The sequence below is a fragment of the Fusarium flagelliforme genome (assembly GCF_020744385.1).
Source record: "Fusarium flagelliforme strain FIESC 12 MPI-CAGE-AA-0113 chromosome Unknown B0J16scaffold_4, whole genome shotgun sequence".
Lineage (NCBI taxonomy): Eukaryota > Fungi > Ascomycota > Sordariomycetes > Hypocreales > Nectriaceae > Fusarium > Fusarium flagelliforme.
In genome coordinates this window covers 2,375,540-2,399,153 of record NW_025763506.1, presented here as the reverse complement: position 1 = coordinate 2,399,153, position 23,614 = coordinate 2,375,540, and the positions used below count along the sequence as shown (strand labels likewise).

At 47.7% G+C, this 23,614-nt stretch overlaps 8 protein-coding genes across 8 annotated transcripts; 3 read left to right on the top strand and 5 right to left on the bottom strand.

Annotated features, from left to right (window-relative positions):
* Positions 1 to 1,902: 1,902 nt before the first annotated feature.
* Positions 1,903 to 3,113, bottom strand: B0J16DRAFT_341526 (uncharacterized protein). The gene has a single exon (XM_046127836.1). It carries the CDS (start codon positions 2,613 to 2,615, stop codon positions 2,067 to 2,069), a length of 549 nt encoding a protein of 182 aa, XP_045983041.1. The 5' UTR covers positions 2,616 to 3,113; the 3' UTR covers positions 1,903 to 2,066.
* Positions 3,114 to 3,655: 542 nt separating this feature from the next.
* Positions 3,656 to 7,877, bottom strand: B0J16DRAFT_130230 (protein EFR3). Its single transcript, XM_046121752.1, has 2 exons — positions 7,184 to 7,877; positions 3,656 to 7,053 (listed from the first exon to the last, which is right to left on the bottom strand). The coding sequence occupies exons 1-2, from the start codon at positions 7,396 to 7,398 to the stop codon at positions 3,906 to 3,908; spliced, it is 3,363 nt and encodes a 1,120-aa protein (XP_045983040.1). The 5' UTR covers positions 7,399 to 7,877; the 3' UTR covers positions 3,656 to 3,905.
* A 3,086-nt stretch (positions 7,878 to 10,963) lies between these two features.
* Positions 10,964 to 11,833, top strand: B0J16DRAFT_341516 (uncharacterized protein). The gene has a single exon (XM_046127835.1). The coding sequence runs from the start codon at positions 11,129 to 11,131 to the stop codon at positions 11,378 to 11,380; it is 252 nt and encodes an 83-aa protein (XP_045983039.1). The 5' UTR covers positions 10,964 to 11,128; the 3' UTR covers positions 11,381 to 11,833.
* A 240-nt stretch (positions 11,834 to 12,073) lies between these two features.
* Positions 12,074 to 15,051, top strand: B0J16DRAFT_304804 (heterokaryon incompatibility protein-domain-containing protein). Its single transcript, XM_046124735.1, has 2 exons — positions 12,074 to 12,426; positions 12,477 to 15,051. Exons 1-2 carry the CDS (start codon positions 12,097 to 12,099, stop codon positions 14,862 to 14,864), a joined length of 2,718 nt encoding a protein of 905 aa, XP_045983038.1. The 5' UTR covers positions 12,074 to 12,096; the 3' UTR covers positions 14,865 to 15,051.
* B0J16DRAFT_341513 (pyruvate kinase-like protein) lies at positions 15,052 to 16,899 on the top strand. The gene has a single exon (XM_046127834.1). It carries the CDS (start codon positions 15,117 to 15,119, stop codon positions 16,815 to 16,817), a length of 1,701 nt encoding a protein of 566 aa, XP_045983037.1. The 5' UTR covers positions 15,052 to 15,116; the 3' UTR covers positions 16,818 to 16,899.
* Positions 16,900 to 16,921: 22 nt separating this feature from the next.
* B0J16DRAFT_130178 (uncharacterized protein) lies at positions 16,922 to 19,393 on the bottom strand. Its single transcript, XM_046121750.1, has 4 exons — positions 18,992 to 19,393; positions 18,912 to 18,944; positions 18,742 to 18,857; positions 16,922 to 18,685 (listed from the first exon to the last, which is right to left on the bottom strand). The coding sequence occupies exons 1-4, from the start codon at positions 19,031 to 19,033 to the stop codon at positions 17,026 to 17,028; spliced, it is 1,851 nt and encodes a 616-aa protein (XP_045983036.1). The 5' UTR covers positions 19,034 to 19,393; the 3' UTR covers positions 16,922 to 17,025.
* On the bottom strand, positions 19,242 to 20,282 carry B0J16DRAFT_130221 (uncharacterized protein). The gene is made up of 5 exons (XM_046121751.1): positions 20,166 to 20,282; positions 20,102 to 20,112; positions 19,798 to 20,046; positions 19,698 to 19,746; positions 19,242 to 19,642 (listed from the first exon to the last, which is right to left on the bottom strand). The coding sequence occupies exons 1-5, from the start codon at positions 20,169 to 20,171 to the stop codon at positions 19,505 to 19,507; spliced, it is 453 nt and encodes a 150-aa protein (XP_045983035.1). The 5' UTR covers positions 20,172 to 20,282; the 3' UTR covers positions 19,242 to 19,504.
* An 18-nt stretch (positions 20,283 to 20,300) lies between these two features.
* On the bottom strand, positions 20,301 to 23,325 carry B0J16DRAFT_341507 (uncharacterized protein). Its single transcript, XM_046127833.1, has 8 exons — positions 23,186 to 23,325; positions 22,944 to 22,967; positions 22,770 to 22,891; positions 22,274 to 22,722; positions 21,918 to 22,213; positions 21,431 to 21,865; positions 21,140 to 21,375; positions 20,301 to 21,093 (listed from the first exon to the last, which is right to left on the bottom strand). Exons 1-8 carry the CDS (start codon positions 23,243 to 23,245, stop codon positions 20,673 to 20,675), a joined length of 2,043 nt encoding a protein of 680 aa, XP_045983034.1. The 5' UTR covers positions 23,246 to 23,325; the 3' UTR covers positions 20,301 to 20,672.
* Positions 23,326 to 23,614: the final 289 nt, after the last annotated feature.

Sequence of the window (23,614 nt, the reverse complement as noted above, 5' to 3'; positions counted from 1 at the left end):
ACTACACTGCACTGCACTCGTATACAATGCATGTCATGGTCTTTGCCTTGCAGCATAGGTAGGTAGCAATACGAAGGTGCAAGCAGGAAGAAAAAGTAAATACTATTGAGAAATCAATATCCGTAAACGGTACTCTCTCCCTTGCTTTGCCCTCAAAACCCTTCACCACAACTTTGCTGGCAATGTCAGGTATTGATGCCCAGAAGCATGTTTTTAAACCCGTATCCGTACTATAAGTACAGATCTATATCTACCATACATATGGAGAGCTTGGCACCCCAGAGCCAGGAACATCCTTGAAACGAAACGTCTGTACTGTACCTGCACCGGCTAAGGGCCAAGGGCCAAGGGACCCATGGACTGCTGAACTGCAGTCTGCAGGTCGAAGTTGCCGAGCGAGTTACACCAGACCAATTTTCTTTTATGGATTGGTGGCTTGACTGCATGTTTGGGATGCTGGCTGATGTTCCAACAGGTTGACCATGATTCTTTGTTTTCTCTTCACTCCTGATTCATTAACTCCTTGGAAAGCCAGCATCCATCGTGGTGCGGTCTAGGAATAGCATCAATTCGCCCCCCTTTAGACCCTGCGGATCGTTGTATCGAATCGGAGTGGCGTCTACTGTCGTGTTCCTCAGCCCTGTTTGACCTCTTGTGATTCTGAAATCAACGACACGTCAAAAATCATTTCGTGGCGTATTGCAGGTGGGTATCCTACATAGCAGTGAATGCCTGGGGAGAAGAAACGAAAGTTATGAAGAAAAAAGAAACGTTGGTTGAAACAATCGTCGTATTTCCGTGCATGCATGCAGTTAGTTTGCTTCGCTCCCTCCTCGCTTACCCTTAAATGCGGCCTCATGAAAGCGACAAGAGAAAACATGACATTCGGCCAACCTAATAGGAGCTTGTCCGCCAATGTTTGCTTTTTACTCATGTTTACGGGAATGCGACGTCTGGATCTAGGACGTTCTGTCGGGGTCGGCCAACTTACCAATCCACAGGGTGTTGAGTATTCGTATTGCCGCGCAGTCTAGACCTGACCGTTGAAGTTGAATCTGTACAAGTGAGTCTGACAGAAGTTTAAAAATGGTGTCTAGGGAGTATGCCAAGTCCAATTTCAAGCTATGCCAGGTCATCCAACTGACTTTCCAATTGCCGATCACTCAGCCTAGAGGCACTAACATTAGGTGACGTTCAAATCGGGACAATTTCTTTTCTCCCCCCGTTACAATCTTGGATCTGGCTCCCGCTCACTCCCGCTTCTGGCTGCGGAATGATTCCCAGCCTACCAGCACTCATCATCTGCCAACATCAGTCATTAAGTCGACGCCGCAAAAGGTTATCCCGGCTAGTTTTGATTGCCATAGCTGTGGTATTGGTTGATCAGCCCGCCACATCCCCTTCATCAAAGAGTCTTTTCTTACGGAGGCGTTGGGATTGATGCTTATGGATGGCAATATTGTGTGATTAGTTTGACACAAATGGTGTATGAGCTCTTACAACAGGATGATAAAACAGAAGCGGAGGTAAAAAAGGGAGGAAGAAACAGACCATCAAATTCTGCTCAATACAGGGCTCTATTCTGACTCTTAACAAGTTGTATGTGTTACGCTATGTTTTCCTCAAAATTGAGAATGAATATCTGGGTATAGGGTAGCTCAGTCTCGACTTGGACAAGAACACCAAGGTCGCCGCGCATGATAACAAAATATTGGGAGTTTATCCAAACATCTCAGTACATGATTCGTCGTCCAAGTATTGAGCCATAGATCAATAGCAATATCTGTTGAGCACGGGTAAAATGTATACGTCAAAATTTGGCTGCCATGACATTTCAATACAGTATGGTGCACGTCTTGCAGTATGTCAAAGTGCCCAGTAAACACCTGAGATGCAACAAGTTAGTCAATAAATTTCAATTCGTTTATAAACCATCGCTGTGTCTCAGAAAAGTCTCCTGTTTGTCCGTACGCCGTGCCGGTCTATTCACCAAGTACCACCGTTCGATAATAACCAAGAATAAAAGATACAGAAAATAATAAACAAACGCATATTGCATATACATCCTAATTGTCATCTCCTCCCTGCCATTGCAATTTCACAATACCCATCAGAACACCCATGATCAGTGCAAAGATGATCATCATCACAGCGCACAGCGCTAGGGCAATGAGTTGCATCTTGCGTCGACGTCGAGCCAACGCCGGACCTATCTTATGTGGTGGACTGTTGGAGCTTCCGCTAATGAATCCGTCTTGTGCGTACGGCCATGGTGTTGACGGCGGGTATTGAGGTGGTGGCGAGGAGAATGATGACGGTGGTCCGAAGGGGGAGTAGATTGCCGGTGGACGACTTGGATCGTATGGCGGTGGTGGACTTGAAGGTATGCCTGGGGACCATGGGGATTGTGAAGTTGTTGGACTCGAGTATGCAGGGACGCTGGCTCCGAAGAAGGGTTGTGGCGTTGATGTCGACGCTGATGCGCTTGGAGGAGGGACAGTGAGAGGAGGAACCATGGTTTGCTGTAATCTATCGCCTGATCGAAGAGAAGAGTTGTTTGGGTCGGCGGTATCTGGGGACGAATGATTTCCAGGTAGGGGATCTGAGGTGACCATAACTGAATATTGGTGGTTCAGGGTCAAGACAATCGAGTTGAGAGTTGAGAGTTGAGAGTTAAGACGATTTTGGAGAGAACCAGTGAACAAGTATCGCGGTAGCACAAACCGCGATCAGCTCCCTTCCAATCCTTTAATGTTTCACTTTCTCACCAAATCTTTCTTTGTTCAACCCGTATTATCAAGTATCGCAGATAATGATCGCCTGTCAAGTACGTCGCTCGCCCATACGCCGTCAAGTTTTTGCCGAATGCTTGTTTCGAATATATTGACACTCTTTAGCCGCAGTCGCTTTGTCCCACCAACTGTTGTCTGTCCGGATAGCCGTTTCGTTTTCCCTCTCTTGCGATCAGACCTAATATCGAGGCCGGGAAGATGTCGAGTCCGCGTTTGTTTTACAGATATTATTCGACGGTCCTCGGGTGAGAAAATATGATCGGCTGCTGTATAATGAACGAATCTTAATAAGACATCGTAATGAATGAACACAGTTATCACAAATGAAAAAAAAAAAAAAAAAAGAGTGATAGAATCGTATCCGTATTGTCAACGCGTAGTGAGAGAATGAGAGAGAAAAAGAGAAAGAGGAAGAGAAAGGAAAACATTGACCCCTTCAAGGATCAAGACAACAAACGAGACCAGTCTCGCAGTTGCGGGGGGTATTTCCCTATTCTTCAACCTCCGGGGGCCACTCCGGGAAATAAGACGTACTGCACTGGCCCATGACGCCAAGCCCCGGACAGGGGAACAAGAAGACATGGTTATGTGTTTGAGAATCCTCAATCATCATGATGAATCGTGACAAGAGCCGAAAGCTTAACCTTTGGCATGTTTCGTACTCAGCTCAATCTTAGACTGTGAATTTTAATCCTCCCATATACACTGCATTTCTTTAACATGGCCACTCTGAATAGCTTCGTGGCCGACCATACGAGGAACACTTTTTACTCATATGAGGAACCGTAAACTAGATACGTTAGCTGCTGATCTCTAATTCTGAAACCGGCTCGATCCTTGTAACAGCCCCAACGGCGGACAAATTCATCTCCAACAAGGATCACTCATCCACCCCATTGGGCTTCAATATTGGCCAATAATCCCACAAGTAGAAGAGCATCATCATCAAGCTTACTTGGGCTGAGTGCATGGGGATCACCATTTTTGCATTTTTCTTTTTAAAGCTCTCACAAATTACATCAGTATCGCTATCCCCCGCCAAATCAACCATCGCTATTATGTACCTCCATGCCCACATTCCTCGAACTCCTAGTATTATGCCCATACTATTCCCTAGTATGGAGGCCTCGTCACGTTACCCAAGCTTCCTTCGCTTGGTCGGCTATCGATTCCCCGAAGAAGATCTTGTAGATCCATCGTCTTGGTGTCTTGAGAACGGACCGACTTGGGCCGCATTCCATCACCGTTGCGGCTGTTGAGACTTCGCCGTCTCGCTTTGTCCTGGAATGAATTCTCACCTGCCTGGATTGGACTTCTCTTGCCTCCCAGCAAATTTACATCCGGCAGTGGTGGCACAGGAGGCACAGCCTCATCTTCATCATTATCGTCATGCAGATTGGGTGCTCCCCCAAGAGGAGGGTGCGCACTCAAAGGCCCTCGTTTGGAAGCAGTGCCAGGTCTCTTGACACTGGTTGGACTACTCGGCTGATCGTTCTGCGCAGCTGGGTTGAAGCTCATATCTGAAAGGCTGTAATCATAGCTGACCATGCTGTCCCCGCTGTCGTCGTCTCCCGCAAGTGCGGCTGTTTTTGGTGGGGGGTTGCCTGAGAGCACGAGCTTCAGCTGATCAACCGAGGCGACCGTGCCTCGGTTGCTAGTTGAGAGGACCGCTGGCGAGTTGGCACTGCGAACGCTACTCTTGCGGTGCCTCGGAATAGTTCCTTCTCTTTCCTTCTCGCGGTGGCCATGTGACGAGTGAGGTCTCATCAAATTGTACTGACTTCCATACGGCGACGTTGCTCCGTGACCATTGGCGAACCCATTGCCGTTTGCGCCGTTTGTCCTTACCGTGAGATGGCCTCGTGTACCTGCAGTTTCCGTCTTAGATCCGGTCAATGACTCTGATTTTCCAGCAGCGGCAAGCATGGCGGCCGCAGCATCTCTGGACCAGTCTCCCATCATCTGCTCACGGAAAATAGCTGGCAATTCCGCATCGGGTTCCGTCTGACTGGTGGGAGAAAGACTTGAGCCGAGAATTGGTCCCGAAAGCACCCTTCCAGGAGATGCGCCAGGGCTTCCGGGAGGCGCCTGGACACTATCATGATAGTGGACCGCAATGGACTCTACAAGGGCCTCCCTGTCGTCGAATGGAAGCAACTCCTCTCTTTCCAATGCAGCAGAGTCCCAATCTGGCTGCGGGCGTGCCTCGCCAGGCATACCGACTTGATCGAGGGAGGGAGGGGGCATGTTGATGCCCTGGACCCAGAAAGCCTTTCTTTTGCGGCGTGCCACCTCACTCTCGATCGCTTTCCCGATATCAGATTCCTTGAAATCAAACTTCTCGGCGAGTGACCAGAAATAACCGTGACAGAGTGCTGCAATTCGGACTTTATGCAGAGGTGTGGCAATTTCTTGAACATCCTCCTGCAAGCGGTAAATCATGGGTAGGCCATAGCGAGCGGCATTAACACCAAGCTGCAGGACAAGCCTGGTGAGAAGAATATGAAGCATGACCAGATCATTCTCATAATCAACGAACTGAAGAGCGTTGTCGTAAATAACTAGATGCAGCAACGCCAAGAACTGCGACTGGCGAGGTTTTGATCCTCGCTCACGATGTGAAGCATTCGAAACGGCTCGTCGGTTGATACCGGAGCTGGCTTCCTTGCTCATCTTGATGGATGAGCGAGAACGAGGAAGCTTCTCCTCAACGGCAACCTCGTTGGCGAATGATGTCTCGCGGTCGAGCCATGTAATGAGAGCCTCCATGTATGCCTTGCGGACGCGACCATCGGGATCTCTGAGAAGCCAGTGAGTGCCTTCCCATACGTGAATAGGCACAGGATTGCGAGACATGGCCAGGTTGCCGGTGAGCTTCTTCTGGGGATTTGCGACAAGAAGAATCTCCTTGATAGCACGGAGGCCCGATGCCCTGCCAGTGTTAAGGCAGAAATAGTGGTCAAGCTGCTGGCTTTCGCTTAGTTCGATTGCGGAGGCGCCTGGTCCGGCTTCATTGTTACCGGTCTTTTCGCCTCCTGGAGAAGAGTTGATACTAGAAGATCGAGTTGGTTTAAGACGAAGGATTATAGCGGAAACCATGTCGGCAATCTGGTCCGCGTAATATACGTGGGTAGCTAAGTCACCAACGCACAATTCGAGTCTGCCCACAAGATGCTTAGTCTTTTGGCGCACAGTTGATTCAGGTTCAACGACAGCAGCGTTGCCATCGTCACTCTGGCTCGAGGGGCTTCGTATCCTAAACAGTTTCCTCATCTGCTTGATCAGGCCAAGTAACACGTCCATCATACTCAGGCCAATGAGATTGACGTCAGATCGTAGAAGGGAACTCATGATTGTCACCAATGCAAGCTGCTCATCGAGAGTAGAGTCTTGTACCGGAACTCGGAGCAACGTTTCCAAGGCCGCCACAAGGATGGTGTATCGGTCTTGTACAGGAGCCCAGCGAGCAATAATGCTGTAGATGCTGATGGCCCAACCGTTGTCCCGCTCTCGATCGTCGTGAAGCTCCACCACTGATTCGCCCTGTGCGACTTTCTCTTGTGTGAACCTTAGTAGGGAGATGGTGGCGCCATGAATCTGTGCGCGTGTAGGGACGATAAAGATGCTTTTCAGACATTGCATGGCCAATACTCCTACTTCCTCTTCGGCGAGCTTATCGACATCACCTGCAGTTCCGGAAAGGGCAACAGGATTGGGGTCGTTTGCTCCATCAGTTCCCACTGTAGCAATGCTTGTCCTACGCCGTAGCTGCTTTTCGGTATCGACCTTTTCCTCCTCTTCGAGTCGTTGATGTAGGGTTTCGAGGAAGTCGGGGGTGTCGGACCAGAGGTTCTCGAGAATTCGGGGCATAATGACATCCATTTGGCTACCTGTTATGGAAGACAGGGCGTCCGCTGTGGAGACGCTGCGAATAGCCTCAAGGCCTGCGTTCCTCCAGCGAACCTTGACAGGAGTGGTGAGCGACTCCTTACCTGGAGCGGGTTTTGTCGAAGCTAGTTGAGCGTATAACCGAACAATTTCCTCATATTGACGCAGGTAGGTCTGATCTGCCAGGAGAAAAGCCGCGTCGTGGTAATCACAGAAGGCGCCGAATGTAGGGAGCGAGGACTCGATCATGGTAATGTCGTCGGATCTGAGGACGGTGTCGAGGATCTTGAGGACGAATGGAGCAATAAGGACGGAATCCTTGTGAAGTTTTTCCATTAAGGCTGATAGGATCTGTAGGGTGACTTGGACATTTCTGCAAAAGGGTAAGGATTAGCAATCACGGATTTCGATTGGGCTATAGCAATTTTCAGTCGTGGTGAGGCAGAATTGTTGATTCTGACGAATCTGACACGTTGACGTTTGAACACGACGATGCGACATACCCAATACGCAGGCGCCAAACATCGCTGGCTGTCTTCTTCTCAAGAAAGGCACCAATCTTTTGTATCTTGGAGCGACGGCTTGTGGCGTAGTATAAGAGGTAACTGAGCTCGCTGCTATTGGGCTTGACATCCACAGCGCCTTTCGTGGTCCGGGGATAGCATTTTAGGACGAGGACCTGGTGTTTCGGCCGACACTTTTGCTGGATGGCGTTCATTGCGCTCGCGTTTCGACTGATCACAGCCCAGCCCTGGAAAGTCAGAAGAAACCTGGTGAAGTATAAGGGACAAAAGGAAAGGACCAGAAAGAGGGAGAAAAAAGGAGCGAAGTTGAAGCAAGGAGAGAAGCGGATGGCAAGTGAGGTATCGTGGAGTCGAGAGGTTGGAGTTGGATTGGAGGCCACAAAGCCAAGGAAGTTGCGCTGAGTTGGCAGCGGTGGTAAAACAGTCGGAGAAGGGAAGGGTCAAGTTTTAGAAGGGAAGGGACCACCTAGACTAGACGAGCCGGACGGGAGTTACGGGGATCAAGGAAGGTTCAAGGTGGGGAGTACATGTGAAGTACCCACTGGATGGACGAGCTAGGAGGTAGACACTAAAAATTGCATTTCAGCCCAGTCCAGTTGGCAGTCAGGCAGTGGAAGATTAAAGACAGGGGGAAATTAACCCGTCGTTCATCGCAATCTGTAACGCCAGTAGCCGATGCTTGACTTCAAATTTGGATCTGAATCTGTCGCATAAATACATCACGCACTAAGTCAAGAATCAGGTTTGACTGACATTGGGCTTTGATTGCCAGAGTATCCGTACACGTATGGGGTTCTCCATCCATCATGGACTGTGCCTCTCGTTCAGGGGCTATTATGGAAGGCATCGGGCTCAGCGGATGCCTCTAGGGCGCCGAGGTACCTTTAAAGTATCGCGTCTAAGCCTAGACCATTGTTCCCCTGTTGTCGGGTCTTGGTCTTGGTCTTGGTCCTGTCCCTCATCAAGATGGACCCGACGGAAACTTTCATGCATGTCTTGGTTATCTGCATTGTTTTATTTCGTGAGCTGTCTCAATACTCCGACTTTTATTCACTACCTACAGTACTTACGTGAATGCGGTACATATAATATCTATACACTGGTAACTTCGAAACCTATGCCAAGTAGTGGTCAGATTACTGATTAGCAGCTGCCCGTGACGCAATTGTCGCCATCCACACACCATATCGTCATCGCCATTCTTGACAGCTCAGCACAAGCACCACCACAGGCTCCAATTCACGTTGTCCAAAAACGCTTTTGGCTCTTACGCATACCAGGCGCTAATCTTTTTACCAGAAAGAGAGCCACTGAGGTGGCGGCTGACATTACACCTATTGACGATGTCTTTGTTGAATGCTGACCGGGTGATTGAATAAATAGCTTAGTAGATACGCCTTGCCTTGTACATATTCATTTCTGCGTCGTGCGTCACCAAAATCGCATCCCCAAAAGACGCATATAACCGTGGATCCATGAGACTGTCAGCATCACCGCTTCTAGATTCTAGATGCCACTACCAAGGTCCAGGGTCAGAGAAGCGCAGCGCTGCGCTGTCATGTCAAAATGCAACATTTTCAGCCACCTCTTTTGAAATGGCCATTGTTTGTTTCCCTATTCCAAAAGATCTTCGTTCAGCATGCCCTCCAGCACTGACTGTCCTGTCCTGCAATGAAGATGGTCAAAGAGATCTTCAATTATCGTTTCCCTATTATTATTATTTTTCGTCACATTCTTTTATGTTGCTCGTTATGGCCCGGACACAGTTTAAGTATGGTCTATTCATGCAAGTCTCGCAAACCTCACCGCATTCTTTATGTATTTCTCATTCCCTACCGTAGGGTGTCAGAACAGTAGGTTAGCCGCTGTAAGCATAGAAGACGAAATAATTTAGTCATCGTATGCCAGCTTAGACCAGCACTTAGGCTACTTTATGAATTCGGCGGCCGAGCCTTGATGCACAGTTCTTCTGTTACTCACTTATCTACTAATCTACCTGCCTACCAAGTACCTACCCGGCCTACCTATGCCACGTTGTTTTTTCTCTGCCACAACAACATCATCATGTTACTTGTCTCAGATCGCCCCTTTCAAGTACCCATGTAGACTTGTCTATCTCGGCCGTTTCCGTTTCTCTGAAGGTTCCACGTACCATGATCTTCACTGCATGCCACTTTTTGTAGCCGGATGATCTGCACTTCGAGACCTTGCTCGAGCTGGATAAGAACCATACCACTCTAAAGGCTCTAAATAACGCATTTTTTATCTTAATTCTGTATATTATCGCGGCACTGACTTACCTACTTACCTATTCTTCGTGTCCGCCTCACCCGAAAAGTAAGCCTTGTGACTTCCGGGTGTGATTGAGACAGTCCTTGTGACACATCTGAGAGCGACGGGACGCTAATCTCATCTGTTTCTTACATAGAGTTAACGTTTCTTTCGCCTCTTACTAGAAGCTTGGTGAACAGCGAGTGCAAGATAGAAATGGCTGATGCACATATAAATTGAATTGCTCTTCGGCTGGACTTCTATAGCCTTGGAACTGCTCAAGCCATCGTCGAAATCGACCTAGATGCCGGTCATGCATCTGTGAAGTTCATGCTGGCAGACAAGAAACGGGGTTGAGGCACCGTTCTGTTTCTTTTGACGAGAGTTTCTAAATCGACGGCCAACCGAGACGATGCTAGCTTTCGAGAATTGGAATGCATATGTTAATCCCAGAACATTGATTTTCAGATGTCGAGGTAAACGTGTTCATCGTCAAAGGGGTTCCGCAGAAAATGATGCTTGAGGGCCGTTGTCATAGCTTCGACTTTGGTCTTATCGGCAATGGTACAGTAGGTATGTTGGTCTTAGTATTGAATTTCACTCAGCAAGGGACCAAAGGAGTTAATAACCCAACCCATTGACCAGACTGTTATCAACCAGGTGAAAAATTCCTTCCTGATGCGACTCTTAATATATTCGAGTTCACCTATAAGGACCACTTCGACTAAAGCATTGGTAGGTATCATCCAAAGAGATACTCCTCTGCACCCCTGTTTTTGAGAAATCAGTGAATGTCCAAGTCACGATGTATTAAAAGTACTACTTTCCGAACATATGTTTCTCAGCATACCTAAATTGAGGCGTTGACCAAGGGAGCTTGTTGATATGCTAGCAGTGATATTGCTTGAAACACAACTAGGTGACATATCTAAGATGTATATAATCCTTTACTCGATGGTACCGTGGCAGTACGAGCAAAATGTGCAAAACAACGTGTGATGGAGACGAATTGGGAGACCGTTTGTTCGTTATCAAGTGGCGTGCCTTACCTGCGCAATAACGTTTTTGGAAATACCTGTGTTGGGAAACGCACAGGGTATTGTTCTTCGTACTCGTATACTTGAGGGGCCTCTGTGAGACTTGGGCATAAGGTGTAATTACAAGGTATGAAAACACAATATAATTTTCAAATATAAAATAGCTGGTGAACATATCCAAGCAGCAAAGCTATGTTCGCTGGAAAAGAACTGCTAGACCCGCCCTGATAAACAAAAGAGATAAGCTGATGAGGTATAGTAATAGAAAGGCATGAGGGATGTTCTTGTGATCCTTTTCGATAATCAGACATGCTCAAAAGTATCATTTATCAGAAGTATTTGTGTAACACTGCATTTCAATAGGCAAATCACACCGCCTGATCTGATAATTCGTCTGCCTCGTCTAGGCAGGATCAGGCTCACGTTTATCAAGTTGCGAACCAGCTGACAGGCTATATATCCGGGTACATAACCCTCCAGGTTTGTTCGGCCAAGAACCTGAACCTGGTCCATCATACATACGCCTGTCGCTTAGCAAACCTTTTCCAAACAACACACGTCAAGATAAACCACTTGAAACAACACACCGCTATAAACCACTTTTTCAGCATCCACCATGTGTACACAGACAGAGACGATACAAGAATGCACATCCTGCGGAAATGTCGATGCTATCCAGGGCCCGATCCAAAGCTGTGGCCTGAGATCTCAGCAACCCTTCGACAGCCGGAACGACAATTACTATGTCGGTCGGTGCTATGGGGTAGCTACGACTTCATATACTGAGAGTGTCGTTTGTTCCACCTGTGCTGCTACAGAGCGCAGGAGGCGTGAAAGCAAGGGAGCGGCTCATGTTGTCGCGAAATGATGTTGTTTTCAGCTCTACAGCGTTGGCGAAATGGCGTATTGCATTCAAGCTATGGCCTCATAGTGTGTTGACAGGTTATTTGTACTGTCACGGTCGCTTGTCAGGGGGAGGTGTAACACTGTGTGTTCTCCTGAGGTACAGATATATCCGGGTTGGATTTTGTCTAGCAGATCTCGGATGGATCACATCAAGACTGGAAATTGTTTGAAAGAGAGACTAAGAACTTGTGAAGGGAACAACCTCTACTTAGGCTGTGGGATTCATTTGCAAACTTGGACATTTTGTTCGAGTTTCGAATCGTATGCCGACATACCAGATTGCTGCACAAAGGACCTTGGAGTCACAATCGCCGGGTCAAACAGAAGGAATTGAGGCATGGCTATAGGAGGAGACCCGATATCAATTTATTTCACAGGTTATTTATGCATATGAAGTCAAGTGCTTAATTCAAATAGGTCGCATTGTAATGATGCGAAAGTCCGGTGGTTGATAAATAACAGGACGCTTGTGAAGACCGACCGGCGGCCCTGAAAAGAAATTCATATAAAGGAAAGAGAAGGAGGTCCTCTCAAAATGCTTGCTTATTTTGAAGTCTGCCTTGTAAGGCACAGCCTCGTTATTAGCCTCGTTGGACAAGTTCAGCTGCTTACCTTAGTAGGTACCTATAAAACTGACACCACCCCACTTTCTCATATTGTTCACCGTATCTTTTCACCATGGACTGGCACGACCCTGATTGTCGCCGGATAGACCCAATCCCGTTCGATGGTAAATTGTGGACTTGCCAAGCCTGCGGTACAATTGGCCCTCTTGAATTCTCCGTTGACCATGTTGCCGACCCTGTCGCTGCGTCTGTAAATGAAGAGGAAGAGCACCCATCAGAGGCCATCGCACCCTTATCATGGCCATCATGCGTCAATTATCTAACCGAGGTACCTGACGACCATATCAAAAAAGTCTTACAGGAAGTCAAGGCCAGCCAAGGCATGGTTTGTACTGGCATTACCCACCAGACGGCCACAGTGAGCGATGCTTACGGGCGAGAAGTGAGTTTCGAAGTCCGCCACTCAAACTGAGATCTCACCAACCAAGTCAGATCCAAGCGGTGATCTATCCTGAGTTCACAAAAGCCTCGCACATCAGGATCCTGGAGCTTCTTCCTGCATCTCTTGAGAAGGCGCTCGAGGGCCGCCTGCGGGTAGTTGACGTGGACAAGCCGCCTGCTTATGAGGCTCTGTCATACACCTGGGCTAACGCTAGCAACGATGCCTCTCTTTGTCAACGTATATTCATTGGTCGGGGCAACAGAGCTCTACCAATTACCTCGAGCTGTCATCAAGCGCTTCGTCATTTACGCCAAGAACTAGAATCGGTCTTCGTCTGGGTAGACTCGATTTGTATCAACCAGTCTGACCTCGATGAAAGATCGTATCAAGTCGCCATGATGGATGACATCTTCTCCAAGGCAACCGTGGTTCATGCCTATGTTGGAGAGAATCACGACAATGGTATCAATGCCATCACTCTTCTCAAGGGTATTGCTGAGTCAACCGACCCGAGAATGACACAATTCGCAAATCATGCATCGATAATACTGGACCCATTTTTTGAGCGACCATTCTTTTCGCGTCTATGGGTGGTGCAGGAAGTTCTGCTCGCTCGAAATGTCATTTTGCATTGTGCTGATGAGTCAACACCAATCACATTCAATACGATTGCCAAGGCTCGCATAAGCGGCGTTGTTGTCCCGTGGTGGACTACGCATATTGGGACGATTGGCCCCTACGTCAAGAGTGACCTTGTGCAGGTCCTTGCTGCGACCGCCTCATGCCGTATGACGGACCTACGCGATAAGATCTATGGCCTACTTGGACTAGTTGATCTAGAAGACGCCGACATTTTAAAAGCAAACTACAATCTTATGGTTCGTGAAGTGTACATTGGAACTGCCGCATATCTCATACAGCGCAAGGGAAGACATGAGATCCTCGAACTTACAGAATCATTAACCAACATGAAACAACGTAAAACTTATGGCATCCCTAGCTGGGTTCCCATGTGGGACCTACAAGAGAGACCATTCGTCGTGGCTGATATCTCCCAGAGATTAGGCGATATTCAGAATGGTATAAACGAAGCACCGGATAGGATCCCTGCTCTATCGTTACCTAGTTCATCCTCGTCTCAACCCATCTGGAACCGCTCGATGAAATCCCTTCGCAAGAACGTTACGCTATCGACCTCCGGAATTGAGACCGGAGAACCAGACCCGGAAAGATATTACAGAGCCGTGGATGCTGAAACAGGCTGTCTCATCACGTCGGGATACGAGATTGCAGAGTTGAAACGTGCCGACTTCATCCGCTTGTCGCCAAACAGCACAATTGATGGTGTCCATAGAGAGAACCATTACCGAGTGCTTCGCCAAGGCGTTGTAACCCTTGCCGTCAGTGGTCCTATGGCAACGTTACGAAACACACCAGAACGAATCTTAGTGTCGAGTGATTATCTGGCTTTGGTCAAGATCCCAGGCTGCAAAACACTCTTTGTCGCTGACAAACATATCCGTCGAGACAACGCTATTACGTATAAGCTTATTTACCCATGCGCATCTGTAATCATATACTCGATAGGCAAGAAGCATCTGTACAGTAAACATCCGGAATTCGACAGAACATGTATCCTCGAAGCAACATATCCCTTGACCCTGGATATTATCACGTTTCTTTACCAATGGAGATATCTAATTCAACCGAGGGAAGACGGATTGATCACATGCAACTCGGCTGATTCGTTCCTGACGAACCAACGTATTGACGCCATGAACCTTTATTCCAGATATGCGGTCATCACTGAAATCGAATCACCATCTGTTTCGGAGGATGATGTCACTGCTTGGAGGCTCCAACTTGAGGAAGACCCAGACTGGACCAGCAAGCACGAGTCATCATTGGTCGACGATTTCTTTACAGAGCTTTTGGGACTTGAACATTTTTGGAGTGTGCAAATCTTTGAAAAACTGGCAGGATTAGACTTGAGCGCAGCACAGGACGACCTGAGCTATTGTGGTAAGGTTCTGGATACCTTCTCAACGGTTGAGGATTCCCAAAAGCAACCGCACAGACGAAAAGAAAAGTCTGGCAAAATCGAGGCTGAGATAAGTGGCTGGAAAGCCGCCTGGGGTCTTCTTTTCAAACGATTCAATGGATTAATCTCGATAGCCCTCAAGCAAGAATCGAGTTTATTCCCTAGATCAGTTGACGACATCTTTGAGTTGCCCGAGTCATGGCTGGGATCGTATAAGAACAAACAGGAGCTGGTGAGAGTACTAAAAGAGAGATGGGTGCGTTGCACAAGGTTGTTGTCTTGGCTAATCGATTCGGCTCATTTATTCGAGGATGCAAGGAAAGCTTTAGAGGGCCGGCGAGAAATATTAGGCATGTTTGGGGTGGGAAGAGAAAACGAAAAGATTGTAATTGAGTGATGGGGAAACATATCAAAACCACTCACTTTAGAACCAACAAGGCAGTAGTCAGGAATGAACCTCCAGCCAGTCAGAGCCAAGCTATTGGTGATAAGAACTTTTGAGGGACTTGCTTTATCAGGCAAGTGGAGGATGCCTAGACTAGGTAGGTAGGTGTCAGACATCAGATCCCACATAAATTTCCACGCTTGACTCAACCTCGAACCAAAATTATCTCAACATCAACAAACACTGAAAACAACAACTGCCATCATGTATCCCAACTTTGGAATCTCCGCTGTAGGTCCTGCCCCTCTCCCTCCCACAGATACCCTTCTCAGCTTGCGAACAGGCAAAGTCCGTCCGATCGGCGGGGTAAACATCCGCAGCGCCATCAACAAGAGAGACCGTCAAGGAAAATGGGAGGTTACTCCTCTCGGTCTTGTGGGCGATGAGCATCACTACATCCATCATGGCGGTCCTGAAAAGGCTTTGCATCAGTACTGTGCTGCTCACTATGATCTGTGGAATGCCGAACTCCCTGGCCGTGACGATCTTTTCAAAATTGGCGGTTTTGGAGAGAACCTTTCTACGATGTACATGTCAGAACTAAATGTCTGCATCGGCGATATTTACCGTGTCGGAAAGGAAGTACTTATTCAAGTCACATCGCCCAGACAGCCTTGTTATAAGCTGAATCATCGTTTTCAGCATAAGAAGGCTTCAGCTATGACGCAGTCAACTGGGCGGATGGGTTGGTACTACCGGGTTATCAAGACGGGCTTCATTGAGCAGGGCGATGAGATGCAACTCGTCGAAAGAATCCATCCCACCTGGTCTCTTGCCCGGGTCCAGAATTATCTGTACCATGAAAAGGACAATTACGAGGCGTTTCGAGAGCTGGCGACTCTCCCTGCACTATCTGAAGAGATGCTGGATATCTTTCGCAAACGTCTTGAGCACGGAGCGGAAGACATGAGCGGCAGGCTCGAAGGCGATAAGATTCCAGTGGTTTGGCGACCTTACAAATTAGTCTCCAAGACAGATCTTACTACACGAGTCAAGTCCTTCGTCTTTGAAGTCGAAGGAGATGACAAGAAAGTTGAGGGCTCAGCCTTTGGACAATTCCCTTTCGTTCGGCTCCAATTTGGACCAGATGGAAGTTTGTCCCGTGCCTACTCAGTTGTATCAGGTACTACGAACCGTTTCGAATTGGGCGTTGCTCGAGACGACAACTCAAGAGGTGGATCGATCTATCTGCATGACCATCTGAATGTTGAGGATGTTATCAAAGTCGCACTAGGCCGTAATGCTTCTACGATTCAACAAGATGAGACTTTGGAATCACAGGCCCGCAAACACATCTTCGTTATTGGCGGTATTGGGGTCACAGCATTCCTCACTGAGATCGAGAGACTGTCCAGCAAGCAAGCCGACATCGAGGTACACTACGCCGTACGAAGCCGCAATGACGCTGCCTACCTGCCCCGTCTACCACTCGACAGGACGACCATTTATGCCAAAGATCAAGGTCAGCGTCTCGATCTCGACCAAGTCATCCCCAAACCAACAGATGAAAACGGCAACACCTTTGCCGTTTACTGCTGCGGTCCAACTTCTTTAATGAATGTCTGCCGTACTATAACGACCGCTCTTAACTATCCTAAGACTGACATTCATTTCGAAGAATTCGGTGACGCAACAACAGGGACTGGAGAACCTTTCGAAGCCGAAATCAAGTCGACAGGCAAGATCCTCCAAGTTCCTGGCAAAAAGTCTCTTCTTCAGGTCTTGTCTGACGCTGGATTCGAGATCGAGTCATCATGCCTGGTCGGAAACTGTGGGACGTGTATGGTTGATGTTTGTAAGGGAAAGGTGGAGCATAAGGGTGTTGCTTTGGATGAGGAGCAGAAAAAAGAGTCAATGTTGAGCTGTGTTAGCCGTGGAAAGGGAAGAATTGTTATCGACTGTTAGGTTGGAAGTGAGCTAGGCTGAACAAGGACCAGATTTCGAAAGAGGAAGAAATACATATGGGATCATTTGGGGAATAGAAATAGGCTCTTTTATTATTACGTTCATTCTTCAACTTGACCCAACGCACATCATATCCCGTGCATTTACTGACAGCCATTAATCTGAGGTAGTAAGAGGAAACAAACAACGCAAACGACACAACTTGTCCTTAACCCATTTTCTTGTCACTTTCCGTCTCCATCTTGTTGGCAACCTCTGTGTTGTCTCCAGCACTCTCTTGAGCGTCATCCTTAGCCTTATCCGGTTCCGCTGCTTCCTTTGTCTCCTCTGCGGTCTTCTTCGTCCCCTCTGCCTCTGCCTTGGTCTCACCAGCTGTTTTGGATTCAGACTCACTGAGAGTCTTCTGCTCAGAATCCTGCTTCTCACCCTCTCCTTGAGCATTGCCTTCTTTCTTGCCCCAGATTCTCATACTGGGCATCGAGACATTTCCCAGAGATGATACAGAACTGGGGACCTTGGGCATGTTTGGCATGCTAGGTAGGTTTGGCATCTGGGGGATCTTGTTTGGCAGCCAACCTTTGGCATCAGTACCGGCCGATTGAGCTACGCCGAAGAGGTAGTTGAGGTAGTTTCGTTTCTCCACGGTGTCGGCACCTTCAATATTAGCATCACCGATGAGATTATCTCCCTTGTCGTCAGGGAGTGGTACAAGGGACGCGGCATTTGCGATATCGAGAGGCGACTCGTCCGGGAATTCATCATCTTTGTTCTTGTCCTCCGCACCCTCGGCCTTTTCATTTTCTTCCGCACCTGGATCTTTCTCAAGGATCTCTTTGGTCTTTTCAGTTTCCTCAGTCTCTTCAGGTGGTGTTTCTCGGAACTTGGGATCGTCGACGATGTTCTCTTCGCTTAGGAACCACTCTTTGACAAGTTCGGCTGACTTGACTGTCATATCTTCGTATCCACGATGCTTCTCAGGCTTGAACATGTTCATGTGAGCTTCGACTTCATCATCAGCCTTGAGCATGACACATCTTTCAAAGATCGGGTACGCTGAGTGGCTTTCTTCCGGAACAGCACAGAATGTTCGCTCGGGGACAAAATAGCCTCCACTCCAGTAGCCATTCTCACCGAGGGAACAGTAAAAGTCGTGCAGGCCAATACCCTTGAGTGCGCCAATACGTTCCAACCGGCGGTTGAGCTCTTTCTGTCTAAGGAGTGCGCCAACGAAGGTGACGTGATCTGAGAGCCAGGCGAAGGACTTTCCAACATTGCCGCGGTTGATGTAAGCCAGACCTTGACCGAGGGCATCCATACTTTGGCGGTATCCTTCGGCGACGGACTCTTTGTTGATGTTCTTGACGCTCTTCATTCCTTGGATGATGGCTTCTCGATTCATGTAAGCCGCTACGCCACCAGCTGCGATGGCGCCAACTGTGCCCGTCTTGACAGCTACTAGCTGCCATGTCTTCCACTGCGGTCCTCGTGTACTAGTAGTAACGGCGGTAGTAGCGGCGCGTCCAGCACTTAGCCGAGCAAGGCTAGCAGGCGCGGCAGCAGATAAAGCTGTCATGACGTTGAAGACGCTGTTGACTTTTTGGTAGTTGGAGAAAGCGCCATAGACAAACATGGAGCGGGCAAGGCCGTTGTAAGGAGTATCAAATGTCAGAATGCCTTGAATTAGAGGGAAGAGGGGATCGTTCTCGTCTCCATTGTTGGCTCTTTCGTTTATGGCTAGGAACAGAGAGTCTGCTGCAACGAAACCTCCCATGCTGTGTGCAACAAGGATGACACCGACGTCTCTGTCATGAGGGGGCCATGGCTTCTCGGACTTTTTCTTTCGAATATCCATAACCCGTTCCTTGAGCCTGTGCTGATGGTTCGCACATTAGACTTCTTTGATTTACATGACAGGACGACTTACCATTCGAGGAAGCCCTCGGAGGCTTGAGCTAGTTCTCCAGATGTTTCATACTTGGGATAGACGACGGACTCGACCTTGTCTTCTGGCAGTTGCTTGGCGACGGCGCTTTTGAGGTCCTTGAGAGTATTAGTGGCTGCTAACTCTATTTCGACCTTGGGCTAGTTACTTACATATGGAAATTCATGAAAGGTATTATCGGTACCCTAAGCTTATGTTAGTGTTATCCTACTCGGAATGAGGAGATGGTCACCTTGAATCCATGGATAAAGCAAAGTAATAGCGTACGCGGCATCTTGACTGATTAAGATGATGTTTGCAGCTCCTTCCTTGTCAGCGAGGACAAAGTTGAGTAATAATACAAAGAAATAAATAAAGTTTATAGTGACTTGTACGAAGGATGACGTTGTAGGTTGTAGGACAAATGGAGAGATTCCAGGTTTTCCAGCCACACTTGTTTGACGATATGCGTGGCGAGTGTGTGTCAAAAGGACAAATCCAATCCACTGAAAGACGTCTTGTTTAGTGGTAACGTCATCGTATGCAGCACTAGCTCAACCACGATCAACACTTGAGAGGGGAAAAAAGAAAAGGAAAAAGCTTGATTGTTCCAGATCCATGGAAATCGGCTTTAGATCTTGTTTCGAATGAGCTAAGAGCTGTCTAGTTGCTTGGTAAAGCACTAAAAACTCTCATGTCCCGAGGTACAGTTGAAGAGACGATGAGGCTTGTGACATGGACCCCTGTAAGTACTGTACCTCCTGCATTACTTGGTCTTGCCACCACTAGCTGCCTTGACCAATTCTACAAACTCAATGTCGTTTTGATCGTCTGCATGGATAAAAATCCCAATGTTGAGTGCTTTTTTCATTGATTCCATGGTGCTGGCGTAAAGCATGCGAAGCTACAAAACATTAGCATGGCATAACTTTATATAGCACACGGGATGGAATAAATACCTTGATGGGCGAGTTCTGTGGAACCCACGAGATAAAGACCGTTTTGGTCCTGAAACCGTTAGAAATTATCCGAAGTATACAACAAGGTAGCCAAACATACCGCTTTCCATCCTCTCCGAGATCATAGTCTACATCGTAAATTGCATATCGCGGTTCAGGCTTTCCAGACCCATCGACAGCCGAAACGAGTTTCTGTCGAAAGATTTCGTAGTCCGTTTCGAACCCAGTTTCTTCAAGCACAACTTTCTGTTGGTTGTTGGTGATTTTGAAAATGACGAATTTGACTTTACTACCAGAGTTAAATTGTAGAGCACTGGCTGCTACGATGCATGCCCTATCGATGGAGACACTGTTGAAGTTCAGTATTTCAGTACGTGGCATACTCTAGAAAGATTCAATCATACCCTGAAGCAGACTGTCGGCTAGATGTTAGCAAGACCATAAAGATATGTTTGCCGGAAGACATACCGCCATTGTAATAGAGTCTCGGTGTTACCAAAGAAAAGCGATGTATTAAGTTGAGCAAATGGCAAGGTGGTCAAAGCTGTGGAAGATAGGATTATACGAAAGGGATCATGGAGAAAGGCTAACCATGTTGAATAGGTACCCCAAGGAGTGTTTTGGTTTGTTCTTAAATATTCGTAAAAATCAAAGAATCTCTCTGCCTGACCAGGTAGACATATAAAAGACTAGGGAACCAATGGGCTTCGCATAATATGACATGACCACAAAGACTAGCGACAGAAGACGATCTGCTTTCTCAGAGAAGTGTATGGTAAAAAATGGAATGCAAGGCAACAGCATTCAAATTCAAGACAAGGACTCGACAAGGACAATTTGGCAGAATCGGACAAAACGATTGCCTATGTGTCTGTGTACTTTTCAAAATTTATCTCGTTGCCTGGCTGAGACGACCCAAAGGGTGACGCGTCTCTCTCATAACCAATGCACTTTTGCGACAGAGACAAACAGAATCTACTCTCCAAAATCCATAGCAAACATATCCGTCGCAGGAGGTTGTCCGTTGATCCAGTCAGCCAGGATTGACGTCATGTCATCATTCAAGAACACGCTCACGTTAGCATCAGCGTCAACTTGTTGTCCCAACTCTGGCCAACTAAGCGGTAAGTTCTCAGAAACACCTGCCACCTGGAGCGAATCGGTGTTCTCATCATACATGCCCACTGACGTGTTTTGTGACTCCACCATCCGCCGGGCTAGTCGTGCGAATGTATCACAGATCTGGTAGAGTTTCTCGGCACCGGCGTGGATTTCACGCGCGTGGCGAAACGTGTCGACTACCTCCTCAAGAAGGCTGACATCTTCGAGGCTGGAGGCTGCGATTGAGTGAAGGAAGGTTACGACGAAGGGGGTGAAGGAGGAGTTATGAAGCGCCCTTCTCATGTAAGCTGACGGCCAATAGTGAGCTACGGGCTACTTACCAGTCGATGTAGTCTGCCTTTGTGAACATTTTCTCTCCGCCGTAGCCTGAGAATGCGCGCAAATGGCTCTTCAGAGCGAGCCTGGCGGCTTGAAAACATTGTGAAGTCATATCTGTTCCAACACCCGGCATAGCTGGTGCTCGGAGGAGTGTGGTGAGAGTTGAGTAATACATAATGTCCCAATGAGTCATTGATAATTCTAATATCTTCTTGAATCTGACTTGGCTACCATCGAGCTGTGAGAGTATTAGTATAGAGCATTTCAAATGTGGGTGGTGGGAAAGCTTCTACGTTGTCTAAGTCATGCCTCCATCGATGAGCGTCAGCAACTAGAGAGTCAATCCACTGTCTTCGCTCCACAGCTGGAGATTGCAATGCAGCAACAGAGTATAGTTTGTCAAAAATCAAACCTTGGATTTTAGCCAGCCTAATTACCAGATGAAAAAGCTCAATCCAGGGCTTTTCGGCAAGATCATCCGGTATAGCAGGCCAATGTGCGTCCACCTCAATGTCCTGGATCCTAGACGCATTGCCCAGATGGATGGAATTGGTCTTGTCCATGACGTATAGCGTCCAAAATAGACGACGCTTGTTTTCAGCAAAACCGCTTTGATCTTTCTGATATGTGATTTCGCGATGGTAGCCTAGCATTTGACAGTGACTGAGGCCTGCATTGACAAGAGTGCGAGCGAGGACTGGTTTACTCTCGTTCTGGATTTTGAGAACCTACACAGTTACATGAGTAAAAGAATGTGAGAAAAATGATTTTGGAACTTACGGCAGTTGTGAGTACAACCACATTTTCAAAACTAGGCACCGTCAGAGTCTCGAACGTTTCAAGTCCTAGATCGAAGTTTCGCTCAGCTTGAGCTTTCAATGCCTTCAAATCATGCTCTTTGCTCAAAGGATGTTCGGTGATGATGAATTCCCTGAGGAGAAGACGCATGATACCATTGACACTTGTGATATGACCGAGAGTTACTGGTTCTGTGGGAAAGTAGACTTTCTGGCAAAAATGTTCGATGAGCTTGGTGTCCGTTACAGCTTGACCGGGCAGAAAGCGAGTTGGATTTGCTGTGATTTTGTTAGACACTCATTCAGCCTTGGAATGGTGAGAATGGGAAAACTGCTCACCTTTGATGGTACGCAACACTGTGAGAACAATGGAAGCTGGTAGAGGGATGATCTCTGGTATAGACCGCGTTGGACCGCTCATAGGTTTCTTGTTGTCCTCACTATGAAGTATCGAGTGTAATTGGCTGAAAGATTCACTAATTGTTTGCTGGCCCTCTGGCGTTTCCGCAGCCACGGACCGTTTGATCTCTTCACTGGCCACTTGAAACTGACCGATGAAGGATGAACTCCCTTCGTACAAGTTACCGACAGGTGATGGAGCAACATCGTATACACTAGGTTCAGAAGAGACAGCTGGAGAGATGGAAGAGTCTGGCTTCTTAGTTGAGGGTGCGGAAGTAGAAGCAAATGCTGGTGCAGGTGTAGGCGAGGATAATTCCGCAGGCTGTTTGTCTAACCGAGCCTCGACTTTAGCTAGTCTAGCTTCGAGGGTGGCCACATATTCTTCTCTTTGATTATGGTCAGTATGATTAAAGCAGAGGGTTGAGGGACTTACAGTTGGGATACCCTATTGTCAGGTTGTCTTGGACGGGCCTCTGATTGCACGGAATGGGCCTGTTGGCAAGCTATACCGGCAGCTTTACAGTTGCCACAGGGGTGAGATCGGTCACAACGAATCTGGTATAGTTCAGTTGAGATATCCTTAACCAATGGAGTTGACTTGGACTACCTTGCGAACTTTGCATGCTTCACACTATTCATAGTTAGCGTACGCCTCAAATGCAGCCCTACGAGGCTACTCGAGAGTAGATACAAGTATTCCTCCATTCGGACTAATCTTGTAGCTCTAGGCTTAGAGAAGAGAAACGTCGTCTCAGAAGAAAATGAATTCAGCTAATTCACCATCATCAAACCCCACCAAAACCTAGTGTAGATCTCAAGTTTGGTGGTTTGTCTTCACATGGTACGTACCGCTCGTGGGACCTGCGAAAGACGGGCTCGCCTTGCCAGGATTGTCTCCTCGCCGGACATGACGCACTAAGAACTAGCTTTCAGGTTTTAAACCCGTCGTAGAATTAATGTCGGTTTCACGGGAGAACGGGAGGACGGATCTTGAGAAGACACAGATTGAGCTTATGCTGAAGTAGTTCTCCCGCGGTCCCGTGGAAGCGCGGGGTCCGAGTGATGGGCGTAACTAACCTTGTACAGTTAGCGGTAGTCTTGACGATTGGATATCCTTTCTCCCACGGGCCCGCTAAGATAAGGGGATCGATACTGCAGTGGATCGATCATCTCCAGGGATGCTCATTTGAAGTCAGCATGAGCCTTACGACTGACTACCCATTTGGGTTTAGGTTGGTTCTCAGGTCGAGTATTACAAGTATTCAATGCTTCCACCAG